Source organism: Manacus vitellinus, unplaced genomic scaffold (assembly GCF_001715985.3).
Source record: "Manacus vitellinus isolate BGI_N305 unplaced genomic scaffold, ASM171598v3 scaffold_6_pilon, whole genome shotgun sequence".
Lineage (NCBI taxonomy): Eukaryota > Metazoa > Chordata > Aves > Passeriformes > Pipridae > Manacus > Manacus vitellinus.
Window position 1 is genome coordinate 7,911,964 of NW_021940750.1, and position 14,464 is coordinate 7,926,427.

At 42.4% G+C, this 14,464-nt stretch overlaps 1 protein-coding gene across 1 annotated transcript; it reads left to right on the top strand.

Moving 5' to 3' along the window:
- The first annotated feature begins 2,313 nt into the window (after window positions 1–2,313).
- On the top strand, window positions 2,314–10,033 carry LOC115307927 (synaptojanin-2-binding protein-like). Its single transcript, XM_029964186.1, has 4 exons — window positions 2,314–2,444; window positions 6,190–6,326; window positions 7,827–7,922; window positions 9,364–10,033. The coding sequence occupies exons 1-4, from the start codon at window positions 2,378–2,380 to the stop codon at window positions 9,502–9,504; spliced, it is 441 nt and encodes a 146-aa protein (XP_029820046.1). The 5' UTR covers window positions 2,314–2,377; the 3' UTR covers window positions 9,505–10,033.
- Window positions 10,034–14,464: the final 4,431 nt, after the last annotated feature.

Sequence of the window (14,464 nt, forward strand, 5' to 3'; positions counted from 1 at the left end):
TTCTGTGATTCTGTGAAGTGGCCTGTGCCAGTGCAGTAAGGTATTGTCTTAGGTAGCTGTTAACACGTGGCAGGCTACTTAGTGATAGGTGAAGCCTGAACCTGCCTAAGAGAAAGTTACAACAATAATGTACAACGTATATCCATGTTTCTTGTTTGAAATCTCTTCCTGGCTAAAGAAGACTTATAAGAACAGTTAATATCACAGTTATCTCAGGTCAAGATAAAATTGGGTTTGTTCTAAACCAAGATTGGCATCTTTAAAATACATTAAACTGCTGGTAAGGAACAGTATGTATCTTCAAGGAGTTTGCTAACTACCTCGCAGTTGCTCACTCACTCTTCTCCCACCCCTTTCCACCCAGTGGAAAGGAGATTTGGAAAAGAAAAGGTTAACCTCGTGGGTAGAGATAAAACCAGTTTAATAATTGAAACAAAACAAAACAAAAAAAAAGAAAAAGAGAAAAAAAAGGCAAGAGTAAAGGAACCCAAAGGAAACAAGTCCTGCACAGTAAAATTGCTCATCACCCACTGGCCAATACCCATTCCATCCCAGAATGTGATTTGCCCCCTTCCAGATAGTTCCCCAGTTTATATACTGAACATGTATATGTCTAGAACTAGACTGTTCTGTGGTATGGAATATCCCTTTGTCCAGTTTAGGTTACCTGTTCTGGCTATGCTCCCTCCCAGGCTTTTGTGCCTCACTGGCAGAGCACAAGACACTGAAAAGTCCTCAACTCCTCCACTTAAGGTTAACGCTACTTAGCAACAACAAAAACATCAGTGTGTTATCAACATTATTCTCATACTAAATCCAAAAAACAGAGCACAGTACCAGCTACCAAGGAGAAAATGAACTCTGTCCCAGCTGAAACCAGGACAGGGGGGAAAATAATGGATGACTGTTGTGCAAGTTTTATTGTGCAGTGTTCCTATTTAATGGCCACAAAAAGTATAGACATCCAGGACAACATAACTCTGTGAACTGGACTGAAACAGATGTGAAACTGAATGCTGTGCTCAACTTTTAAGAAGTCTTCCCATGATAGACAAATCATGGTTTTGCTCATCACCGCAGGTGTAATTGGACTTTGAATGCCTGTCTCCCACCTCTGAGGCAGGTGTTCTAACACTCAGTTTAGCATTAAGCAATAATGTTGTAGCATTAAGGCACATAGCACACTCTTCCTCTAATTCAGAGATCCATCACCCAGATTGCCTCTCCCTATTAAATTCAGGAATCCAAATATGCAGATCATCTGGGAATGAATGCAGTCAAAAATATTTGTTATCTGTACTGTAATACCAAACAAATTGATTGATAGTGTTAACACTGAAGACCAGAGCAGCTGGTCCTCATTTTCATCAGAGAAGTTCCTGCAACATGTAGATGTGACTGATCTTGTAGTGCCAAGCAATCAGGCAATTTAATTGGATCAGGCCTGTTCATTGTTCCCTGTTGTCATTGTCTGTATTGACATACTTGTAGCATGTGCTGAAATAGATAAGGATACAGTTTAATAAGGAAATAAGTAATGATAAATTTTGCCTTGCTGTTTATTTCCAAAGAATCTGTTGGTTCAAGAAATCCCCGTCATACAGAGTGCCAGGTTCAAGTGGCTTCTCTGTTAGACAAGTTGAACTACTTTGCACTTTATTGCTAGGTAATTATCTGTAGAGTTTTGAGGAAATTTCTCAAATCCTCAAACCAAATGCCTTGTTAGGGCATAGATAGGTATTTATTGTCCCAGCAGTGGCAGTCAGTGTGTACCATTTGCGCTTCTGAATCTAGAGCATCACTTTATTGTATCACAGGATATCTAGGCAATGGCATAGACACTCTCTCTGCGATTTGCCTGCATTTGGCTTTTGCTCCTGCCCATCACTGTCTGATCTGCTTTTCAGTTTGCTGTGAGGCTAGTTAAAAGGGCTGGGAACAGGTCAGATCTCTCTCTCTTTCTCTGCTAAGTTCCCCCTAGACAACAATCACCTACTTCTTAACCTTCCTGAGAAAGCCACCTCCAGCCTGGGGAGCAAAGCACGGCCAGGCACAGATGCCGCGTAGGATCCGGGGAAGGTGCGGGGGGCAGGAGGACGCTGTGCTGGGTTCCCGCGGGCCCGCTCCTCTCCAGGCTCTGCAGTGAGCGCCGGTCGCGGCGGCCCGGGGCCCGAGGGCCCAGCGGGAGCAGCCCCGTCCCGCGGGCGGCTGTAGCTCCGGGCCGCCGGCGCGGGGGCCGTGCCGCTCGCAGGACGCGCTTGGCACCGCTTCCCGCGGCGCGGACCTACAAACTCCCAGCGCTCGCGGCGCGGCCGGCGGCGGCCGGCCGAGGGGACGGGAGCGGCTGCCCCGGGTGTCGAGTTCATCAGGCCGCAGCATGAACGGCAGCGTGGCGGGCGCGGCTACGCCGGAGGAGATCATCAGCCTCACCCGCAGACCTTCAGGTAAAGACGGGGGACCACCCCGCGCTGGCCCCGGGCGCCTCCCGGGCCGCGGGCAGCCGCGCGAGGCCTGCGGAGCCCCGAGGAGGCCGGAGCGGGAGCGCGCGCGGTGGTGGCGGGGCTGGCAGTGCTGCGTGGTGGCACCGGCGCGGCGGCGGAGGGCCCGGCGGCGACGGTGCCGGCGAGGACGGCGAGAGAGAGCGGGCAGCCCTGCGGTGAGGAGAGCTGCTGGGTCAGGCTCCGTCCTCTGCGGGAGCCCCGGCCGGTGTCCCCGTGAACAACTCGCCTCTGGTTTTCCTGGGAAGCTGCCATCTCCGGTGGAGCTCCTGTCGCTTCCAAGTGAGGTGGCAGGCGTTGAGCGCCCAGCCGCGTTGGATACCCTGAGTTAGGTGCCATTTCAAAGTCGTGTGTCCCAGTGACCGTGCCCTGTAGTGTCAGCTTGGCGGTCATTGTACGGGGTAGCACGAGGGGCTTTGGGGTGGTGAGAGAGAGGAGCACGGGCTGGAGGGGAGAGGGAACAGGGCAGTCCTTGGGGCATTGTTTTGGCTTTGCTTTTCAGGATTTATGATGCCATTCAAATCACACTTTCAGAAGTGCAGCAAGTTAGCACCAAACGTACAACTCCTGAGCAAAATCTTGGCTCTAAAGAACCTCTGGAGCAAAATCCTGACTCCAGGGAGGTTTCAGAGCTACAGCTGTACTTCTGTGCGTGAGGCCTTGTCTTTAATTAAAACGAGCATAAAAGAAAATGTGGCAGCCCTTCTGTCTGTCTGCACAACTGTTAGGGGCGGCTGCTGGCTGGCCTCGGCTCCACGGGCCCCCCGGGACTGCAGCACCCACACCCTTGGCCTATGTGCCGTTTTCCGATTTCTGGGGTGAACGTATTTCTTGGTAGGTCCTGGCCCCTGTGCTGGCAATCAGAACCCAGAGGGTGGGCCTGGGGTGCAGTCCTCTGCCTCCCCTGCTCGCCAGAATGGCCACTGGTCTGAAAGCCGCGTAGCCCTGCCTGTAGAGCCATGAGCTCAAGCTAATGAAGCTGTGCTTGTCAGTGAAAACTGTTTGCTAAACAAAGCTGCTTCTGATGGGAAAGCTGTTTTCATGCGTTTGGGAACCTAAAACTTTGAGAGAGGTGGAAGGGAATGTTGATGTGCAGAGTTGAGAATGGTCTTGGATGTGGCCACTGTGATTTAAGTCTGGTTATTAAGACGGGCTGTGCATTTTTAGTTAGGCTTCTAGCTATGTTACTCGATTTGAAGGTTCCACAACCCCTTTTGGCCTTAATGTACTTACCATATGAATTCATTTCTGTGGAAGGAACAAAACACTATTATCTGTGAAGCACAATGTAATACCATAGTCTCCCAAATCATAGTTTTGACTGCAACTTGTTTAAATAGGTCTGATACTAAGCATCTCTGGCAAAAGTTTGCTGAGGTGTTGAATGTATTTCCAGTGGCAAAATGGTGTGTATATGTCTCTTTTTCAACTTTCCTTGTATTCAGTTCTTTTTTTTTGCTAATCCTGGCAATTATAATTTTTTTCATGTCTTTTTGAGGTACTTTTTTAGTTTCAGGGAGGGTAAATGAGGCATAGGGAGGTCTGCAGCCTCAGGGAGGGCGAGAAGTTTAGCCCAGAGCCTGCTTTTAAAGCTTTACCATTCTGCTTCTGGTACCTTTTAGACAAGAGACTTAGTGCCATGTGCTCCCTTCCTCCCCTTGCTCCTTTTCTTCTGGCTGTGCTGTGTCTCTTTCTATGGCTACATGAACTGTAAGGGAGAGAATAGTAGAGAGCTCAAGGAATTATAGGGAAGATATTTTTAGCCAGAGTGGAAGTTTAAGTGCTGGAAAGGAAAGACACAGTGAAAAAGTTCAGTGAATATTGAACTTCGTCTAGTGTGAATTGCTGCTTCTTTGGCACAAAGATTTGCCTCTGATGATGAAGACTGTGACTTTTGATTATTTATCCAATTGTGGATGAAAAGTTGCAAAATATATACTTTTTTCATATATATAAATATATTTGAGGGCTTTTATATATGTGAAAGAGAATCGATATGTTCTGAAACTCTAGCTCCTTCTTTCTGGCTTTTTAATAAGTACTGATTAAACCTTATGCTTTCTGTAGTATTGATTTCCCCTGTTTCCAGGGTATTGGCTTTGTGGCAAATAATTTTTAGGTTTATGGATTTTTAATTTTTTTCTTTTTTATTTCCACTGAAGAGTGTGTTATTGTTCACGACTGCCCCTGCTTGGAACAGATATTAGTCTAGTTGAAAAGTCAGTGTTTATTCAATTTACTCTTGCTTTCATTTTCTTCCTCGCTTGTCTGAAGCTGCCAGGAAGGGAATTTTTAAAAAAAAAAAAGCGTGGCAAGATTGCAGTTAATATTTCTTTACTTCCGAGCTGTAGATGCACACTTGAAATAGCATGACTCATTTTGTAAATCCTTTGATCTCCTATGACTGATTTAAAATGCTGCTTCCCAGCAGGCACAAGGTGGTTTTACTTTCATTTGCAACTCCTCTTCTCAAGGTTTCTAGCCACAACTTTGAGTGAAGATAAGAAAGAAAGTGAAAACAAATAAATCAGCCTGGCTGAACATGGGCAGAATTTACCTTCAGCTGTTCTTGACTATAACTTTTGGATGACTGGTCTATGTCAGAAAAAAAAAAAGTTGTTTTTTTCATTTGCTTTGATTGTGTATTTGATTTTTTTTTCTTTTTCCTGAGCTTTTCTTTCCCTTATTTCTTTGCAAGCCTCTTCTTAGGGAATTGTTCCTGTCCCTTGTCATGTATTATTATTTATAGACAATCTTAGCTGCATGTGCAATGGGGAATGTGCTCTCATAACCTGTGGTTTTCCAGATTCCCAGATTCTGAACTCAGTTTGTTCTTCTGGGTTTTGATGAAGCAAGAAATTTTAACTTTAATCCAGAAGCTGGATCCAGCTAGATATCTGTAACTGAGGCTTACTTTAAAGAATGATATAAAATGGCAAAAATGTGAAGTGGACATCAGTTCTGTTTAATGTATGCATATTCTTTTTTGTTTTGCTTTAAATCTGCAAACTTTGTCTTTATTTCCTGTCACATTTTGAATTCATGTAACAGAGCAAAATGATTGCATACAATTTGAAGTAGCTTCATATAGGCTAGTCTTATTCTTGGAGGCAAAGCACACCAGTTCCAGCTCCTGGGATGTGGAAGGGGAGCCTTCTGAGCCCTAGTACAGTTCTGCTTACCTGTTTCTTCATCTGTAGACAGGGTCTGATGTTTCTTGCCGTTCCTTACTCTGTTTCCCAGCTCACAAAATGCTTGTCAGGCATGATTTCTTGTTGCTCAAAGGTAATGATTTACTATGGCCTCATGTCAAATGCAAAATGATTTCATTTTCCTTCATGCTGTGCTGAAGAAATGTATTCCTGCTGAGGGCTGAACCGGCATCTCAGAAATGATGGCACGTCCCTCAGTATTCCCCAACACCCTGAATACAGCTCACCATGTTTTGTGAAATGAAGCATCTGGTTCCTCAGGCATTTAGTGTCTCTCCTCTGCTTTCAAGACCAGTTTTGTGAGACTAATTTCTAGACAGTGATAGTTTAAAAGGATGATGTAGATTTACGTGCTGTGAGTTTTAGTGTGGTGAAGAAAGCAGGGCATCGTGGGAAGGTGCATTCCCAATAAGCAAGACAGCAAGAATATCTGAAGCTTTGAGCTTTTTCTCATCGGTTTTCTCTTTGGCTTACCTTAGGGCTGGGCTTCAACATTGTTGGTGGGACAGATCAGCAGTACATTTCCAATGACAGCAGCATCTATGTCAGCCGGATCAAAAAGGATGGGGCAGCTTACCTTGATGGCCGATTACAAGAAGGAGATAAAATTTTAGCGGTAAGCCCTGTCCTCTGTCGCCCCGTGTGTTCTTGAAGTGCTGTTATCAGTGATGCGATATGAGAGGCAGGTTTGCCATCACTGCACAGAGAGGAATGATTTGGTGAATGCAATTAGGTGATGCTGAGCAGTCTTCATGGAGGAGCTATCTTGGGGTTCTGGGGAGAGCTTTGAGTGCTGCCTCTACAGATGTGCTCATCTCTTTTGCCTTCTTGATTTGTCTCAGAAGCACTCCATGGTGCTGCATTTGTGTTTCCTCTGTGACTTGCCTTCCTAAGGTTATAGAATCCATCAGAACTTCTCTTGTTCACAATGGATCGTCATTTACACACGTGTAAATAAAAGTTTTCCATTTTTTGACCGGTAATCCATGATTACTGATCCTTTTGCTCAGGGGGATTTTTTAACTATAAAACTTCTAGACCATAAAATTCTTGTTTTCATTTCAGCTCCTCAGGAATAATACAGGCTGCTTCTCCTTTTAGAAAAATGTTTTAAGATGACTGATGTTCAGTCCCACTGGTTCTTCAGTCAGCTGGCAATCATACAAGACAATATGCTTTACGAAGTGATGGGTGAAGAAGTAGCATCTTCTAGTGTGATACACAATCTTTTAATACTCCTTAATTTTATTTTACACTTGATTATTATGTTCCACATGCAATATTTTTAGCCTCTGTAGACTGCCTTGCACTAGTTGGAACCTATTATTGATCCATGAAATGATCCTAAGTTAAATAGAGAATATTATCCTATCTTTTCTCGACAGTTTAATATTTATGTACTTGTGTTTGGGGTATCTAAATATGAAGAGAAGGGAGGCACTGGATGTGATCTTAGGGGATACAGTTATGGGTAATGGAGATGAAAATAAAAAATTAGGATAATATAACCACTTAGTGAATGAAATCAAGTAGGCTATAAAGCTTTCTGCCATGATATATTATTTTAAATTAAGAAAAATCCTACCACTTTCAAGGGGATGCCAATAAGTATGTAAGTATTTTTGTTTTGTTTTGTTACATCAGTGTGCTTTTTTATTTATGTTTACAACACTTTCTCAAACAGCAGGGTTTCAAAGGTGAACCAGTAGAGGGAACAATGTGGGAAAGAGACTCATAATAATAATTTTGCTGTAGCTGCTCTTTTGTTTTCATTAGCTGTCAGAATCACACCTTTGATTTGTTTCCAGTAAAGCAACAGCATCAGAAGCTGCTATTGACACAACTGTGGTCTTATATTCTGATTTTGCTTCTAGGTAGTTTTTTTCAGTACCCTCAGTGTTTTGGCTTGGTGTTTCTCATGTTCTGCCTCAACGTATAAAAATACATCTATAATATGAGTGGATGAATATTGATATTGCTGATTATAGTATCATGCCCCAAATACAGAATTTTGTGGAAGATGAAGATTTTTATCTCCTTCCTATGTTAGCCTGTGTCATTAAAAATTTGCTTTTTTTGTCTTCAGCATCTGGTTCTCCTTTTCCTTTTTTGCTAGGTCAATGGCAAAGACTTGAAGGATTTGCGGCACAAGGATGCTGTGGAACTGTTCAGGAATGCAGGCTGTGATGTGTCTCTGAAAATTCAGCGCAGGGTATGTGTTACCTGTTTCTTAGGGTTATTGCTGGCTCAGTTTAGACTGGTTTTTATGATTGGTAGCTGTCTATTTGATAAGGAAGAAGAGTACTATGTCCAGGTGCTCCGTGTGACATGTGCATATAAAGATCTTTTTTGACCTATGGCCTTCTCTAGTTGCCACAGCTGTAATTGTCTGCGTATTGCTTTGTCTTTGTTTTGCTGGAGTATGGTGTGTTTGCTCACAGATCTCCTTTCTCAGAGGTAAAGGTTTGTCTGTGAAGAGAGAATCTCGAGTTCTCCAGTTTTGTTTCAATGACCAAAATTTTACTGGACACAGAATTCCTCTGTTGTTTTCAGAGGTCATCACTCATGTTAGTGTTGAGATGTGTGTGTGGCCCACCACTACAAGAAAGACACTGAGGCACTGGAGTGTGTCCAGAAAAGGACAATGAGCTGGTGAAGAGTCTGGAGTACAAGTCTTATGAGGAGCAGCTGAGGGAACTGGGATTGTTTAGCCCGGAGAAAAGGAGACTCAGGGGAGACCTTATCGCTCTCTACAACTACCTGAAAGGAGGTTGTAGGGAGGTGGGTGTCAGCCTCTTCTTCTGAGTAAGAAGCGGTAGGACAAGGGGAGATGTCCTCAAGTTACACCAGGGGAAGTTTAGGTTGGCTGTTAGGAAGAATTTCTTCACTTGAAAGGATTGTCCAACGTTGGAACAGGCTGTTGAGGGAAGTGGTTGAATCACCATCCCTGGAGGCATTTAAAAAATGTGTAGATGTGGGGCTTAATTTAATGGTGGACTTGGCAGTGCTGGGTTAATGGCAAGACTTGATGATCTTAAAGGTCTTTTCCAACCTAAAGGATTTTACGATAATACGAAATGGGGACTGCTGTAGTTTGAATGTACTGGCACTATCTGAGATATAAACAGAGAGGAATCATCAATCCTTTGTTAGCATTGAATTCTTAATTTCTGGCTAGCATTGAAATTGACAAAAGAAATGCTGATCAACCTGAAGCATGTTGGTGGGGAGAGGTGGGTTGAGATCCCTTTTCTACTCCCTTAGCAAAGGAGTAAGTCTTCTGGACCAGTGCAGAGGGTAGGTAAGAAAAACAGAGATAACTAGTGATGTCCTTTTCCTGGTAATGAGGAGGAAGTGGTGTGATGGGAAGTTTATCAGTGGATGACTGGGTATGTGTGTGTTATTGTTTCTGCTGTATCCTGCTTCAGTTCGTTAGAGTCCTAGTTTACAAAGTGGCAGAGAAACACGAACATGCCTGATACTGACTGGATACTCTGCAGTTAAGCTCAGTCCATACAAGCTGTTTTAACCTTCCCCACAGATAGTGGGGAAACTGTCTTGAACATCCTTACAGAACCAGCTGGTCCAGACACCAAACTGGAGGCTCTCCTGTGATGGGTTCTGACACAAATAACTTCTTTTTTTCCTTGTAGTTGCAGCCACAAAATGGCCCTGTGGGTCATCAAAGCGATGGAGAATCAGGTGGGCTTCCTCTAGCAGCCATTCTTGTGCCAGGCCTGGCGCTTGCCGCAACAGCAGTCTGGATCTGGCTGAGGTATCGACAGCGGATGTGAAGAGTTCACGTTTGGGATGTCACTGCATATTTTACACAACTATGATGTAATTTAAAGATAGAGAATCAACGATCGTGTCACAGACTGATGTCAAAAAGGATCATTGCCTATCATCAAAGCTGCTGCTGATGTTCTTATATATTGATTTTGTTGCAGGGTTGATGGAAACAGAGAGGAAAAGGGGAAAGGAGAAGACTGTATTTATGTAAAAAGTGGGATAGCTGTTTTCTGGACAAATCTGAGGAGGTTTTGCCGTCCTCCTCTATTTTGCACCACGAACTTTCAAACACACTCATCTATTCCACATTTTAAGATGTAACTGTTGGTTAAAGGGTGTGGGATTTGGGGTGATTTTAAATCAAAAATATTTACTAGAGGCTTTGCCTTGTTTCCACAGAATTTTTTCTTGAAACTAATGATCCCTGTCTGAAGCATGAATAAAGAGAAGCAATGCAGAGGGTATATTATTTTTTCCATTGAATTTTTGTTGGTTGTTGCTAAATAAATGCCTTAAGAAAAATGTGTAAAATCTAATACGTGGGTTTACCGGTAAAATCATTGGCATAGCTGCTGATTTAACAGTAATATGCAGTATTGGTGAGGTATTTTGCCAGTTGTGGAAAGATAGAAGATAACCTGCCACTAGAAAAAGGTTTTGTTTGTCAAAATGTCTGCTCATTCTTGAGTCAGGGTTGTAAGAGAAAGCTTTCCGCAAAATAGTAGCATACTGGAGAGAGAGAGACAGGCAGACAACTGAATCACAAGGATAAGTGGAGGCAAGAGATTTAAGCAGGTTGAAGCTGCAGAAGAGCCTTTAGATGAGTAATGAAGTCCCTCCATTCATCAACTGGATTGAAGTCTGCATCTCTCAGGTTAAAGGTCTGGTTTGGGGGTTGTTTTTTTCATGGGGAATACTTCAGATAAAGTAACTTGCTCTCTGCAGTTAGAACATCTCATGATGATTGAAAGAGAGAAACTGAGAGCAGGCTGGGATCATCCTGGCTATTGCTTGTTTGTGTTGTATGATGTTCAGGAGATAGACTGACAGCTTTAAGTCAGGGTAAACCTTAGCAAGTAAAACCAGAGGGAGAGACCATTGCTCTGGAAAGCACATTGCTGAATTTACCTAAGGGTCTCATTCTCCTCACTGTGATTTGAATAGTTTTAAATGCCCCAGCTGATATGAGCTCTATGGGGTAAGACCTGTTTCTCTTGTCAATATGTTTTGGTTTTTTTGTAAAAGAAAAGCAGAATGCATGGTCTGGTCTGTATGATGCAAAAAAAACCAGTCACATATGCAATATATGTATCCAAACAAAGAAAAACTGGTGTCTTGGTGCTTTACTTATCTCTGTTCTTTATTATTCTAGCAGGACATTGCTGATGTATTGTGGTGTTTGCTCAGGGCTTGTCCTGCTGTCTGCCGGAGATAGAAGCGGTATGCTATTATACGTGGCATTCCTAAATCACCATGGAGTCTCAGAGCACTTAAACCTCATGAAATACTGCTTTGGCCTATAAACTGCTCTAGTGTAGTGGGAAGAGGAAATGGGAGGAATTTTGCTCCATGTTCTTAGGGGACTTTAGGAACAGACTTGAGGTTTGTTGAATGTATATTGGTGTTGGATGGCCTGAGCTGATGCATGCAGTGACTTGCCTTGGCCTGCGAACCAGTTATGCCTGATAGCAGCAGGGCTGCTGTTCAGACAGATTGTTGCAGGTACAGCATGAACCAGCTTGTTTGTCCGTGACCTTCTCTGAATATTTGGCTGTGGTGTCCACGTGGAGCACATGTGTGTATTATGAAGGATGATTAGCAGTCGATGGTGTTTTATCGCATCCTTCAGAATAAAGATGCAGACAGTAAGGAAACAGCCCATCTGGAACAAACATCTTGTTAGCCCTTGCCTGAGCTAAGTTTTTGTGATGAGAAGGAGTATATGGAACAGGCTAGGAGGATGAGAATTTGCAGAAGGAAGTTAGTTTCACTCATTTTCCATTGACCTAAGAGAAAGCAAAGCCTTTGGGATTTTTTGCTTGTTTGATTTTTTTAACCTTTCAGCTTTGGGACTTTGATACTGTTCGGACATGATTACCACCTGTGTTGCAGCAGGGAGAGGGTTATATCCAGTGCCCAGATAATGGTGTGACTTATTGACCAAGAAAAGGCTCTTTCTGGTGCATAGTGTTCCTTTGGATTTCTTTTCACAGTTATGGAATGATTTTAGTACCACAGCATTCAGTCAGTAACTTTTCCAGAAATTTGAGTAGTAGTTTTTACTCAGAATTTAAACCATCCAGTCTAACAGCCAGGAACACCTTTCTATGTCTGCCTCCTTCAAACTAGTGCCTAGGGAGTACCAAACAATCCCTTTTCCAATCCCCAGCCCCTTCTTGTCCCATTTATTGACAAAATCCAAGTGGAAAATATCTCAGCTCTGAACTCTCCTGTGAACTGTCTTGTATTACTTTCTCTCAGCAGCTTAACTGTCTCATCTAAACTTTCTGGTTTTTCCAGTCTTTTCCACCGTGTGGTTTCTGTAGCCTTGAGTTTAATCTGTGCACAAAATGCTGTATCTACATTTTCTATAATTGTGGAAGAAGTGAATTAAAAAAAAATCTAGTGAGAACAGCTTGTAAGTACAAGTGATCTGAGAGAATTTTAGCTTTTGTTACAACTTAAATCTCTGGGATTTAAAAAAAAGGTAAGTTGAAATCTTTGAGAGAAACATAAAAACAACCTAACTGTTTGTTTGTTTGTTTGTTTGTTTTAAGAGCTCATTTGCCATTAATACTGAGGGCAGCTGAAACTCTTAAATCCCTGTGTTTCTCTCCCATTCTCATCTGGGTCCCTCAAATGTATTGTGAACCTACTGGTCTTCTAAAGACTAGATTTTCATATTCATAGTTTAAAGACATCTATCTAGTTTGACTTCCTGTATATTCTAGGCTTTTGTGTCTCAGAGTCTTCAGAATTGTATGTGCTAATAATAAATATTTTACTAGGACATGACAGTGAGAAAAAGCAGCCAGACTTGATCTGAAGATTGGTAGGTGTACTACTTCTGGCACTTTTTAATTAACACAAACTAGAAGGGAGTGTGTGGGAGTGAGAGGTGCGTTGCTTTCAGTTTGCCTTTACGTTCCAACAACTGGTTTGTTAGGTGGTTCTGTGCTCGATTAAAGAGGCCTCTTGTAACTGATAGTCCCTCTCTTTGAGGGGATTTGTGTGTTGTAGTTGCCTTACCTTGCTCATTATATTTAAGAAAAGAAGTCAACTTTAGGATTCTCAGTGTAGGGTACTTTCTCTCTTTGAGTAGTTTCTGTGGCTCCATACTGTTTCCAGTTTCCATATTGCTTTGTAAAATCCAGACACCCCAACCACGTGGGATTCTCACTTTTGACCATGCTAATACCCTATAGTAGGAGTTTTGTAATATAATTTTTATCTGCAAACCTTTAAAATTTTTTTAAGGTACAGATAAGTGCAAAAAAAATTTAAGCACCAATTCCTAAGAGCTTGTTTTTCTTAAATAACTTTTACAAGTATCTTAGGAGTTGCATAGAGCTTTCCCTTTCTTCATTTGCAGTCTCAAGTGCCCTAAGGAATCTGTAAACCATAGAAAAAACAACATTGCCACATGAGGGGTAAATCAGCTAAAATACCGAATGGCGTTTGGTATGGGGGCAACTTCCCTCCATGGTTATGCTTTTTCAGTAGCTGTTGGTATCTCCTGATTGTTGGCTTCTTTATCTGTTTAATGGATGCATTTTGATAATGTATGGCATTGATTTTTTAACAATGCATGTATCGGCATGTCGAGTAGTACTAAGTAGATTACATCTGAGTGGTCAGTAAACTTCATCTGTTCTCTTGCTGGCAGAAGCTGATACCAGGGTAAGAATCAGGTCAGGTGAGCTTTATGAGCCAGTCTTTTTCCTAGCCTCTTTCCTAATTTATTGATGTGGGTTTTACCTATGGAAGTAATTTTCCTGTACTCAGGATGAAGGAAAGAGCAGATAATTTGCTAATGGGACAATTTTCTACACGCTGGGGGCCCAAGGGAAGGCTTATGTGGTGAAATATGAAGGAGGGCCTTAACTATACCCTTGTCAGTGCTGTAGTGCTTGGTACGTGTCATCTCTGGAGCTCTGCTCTCTCTCTGTATGTGCAGCTGAGGAGAACTCCAGGCCTTTCAATGCTTCCTTCAAGACAGAGCCACATATACATAGAACATATACAAGTTTAAATGAAGAGCAATGCTGTACAGGCTCAGAATGTCTTTCCTTGTCAAATTTGAAAGCTTTTGCACTTGCTGCTGTATCTGTAACTTGTCACAGGCAAACTTCACTGTAGAGTGACTGTATCTGTCTTACCTGACTGCCAAAACCAACTTTCCTAGGTTGAAGCTCTTAGTAAAGAAGAGTAACTGTGCTGAGTATGCAGGGTAATTAATCAAAGCAGTATATGAATGATTTGAGATAATTCACCAAGCTTTTCTGCTTGTTTCTGTGTCCCAAGTCTTCCAGCCATGTTTTGTTTTGGTAAAGTTCTCCTCCCTATCATCACCACCTCTTCATCTCTTCACGACCTCTTAACATCCTTAAAGATGTTTTTTAAATTTAGAATATTTGAGATATTAGCAGTCTGGTTTTGAAAGATGTTAGCATGGGGATTCCCAGGAGGAAATATTTGCTGTCCCACTTAAGTACATAGGCTGTGTGGGAGTCCAGATGCAATACATGAAATAGGGGGTCCAGTTACCCCAAATGATCTTTTGCATTCATCACTCCTCAGCATGTTTTAGTAAACTTATAAATCACTGAAACAATAAAACAGAGTAGAAAAGGGGATAAAAGAATTACAATATTTAAGGCTTCTTTCACTTCCTTCTTTTTAAATATAGCAAGTTAGTACGAAGTTTGGGAATATGGTTCAGAAATTTAATTTTTAAAGGGG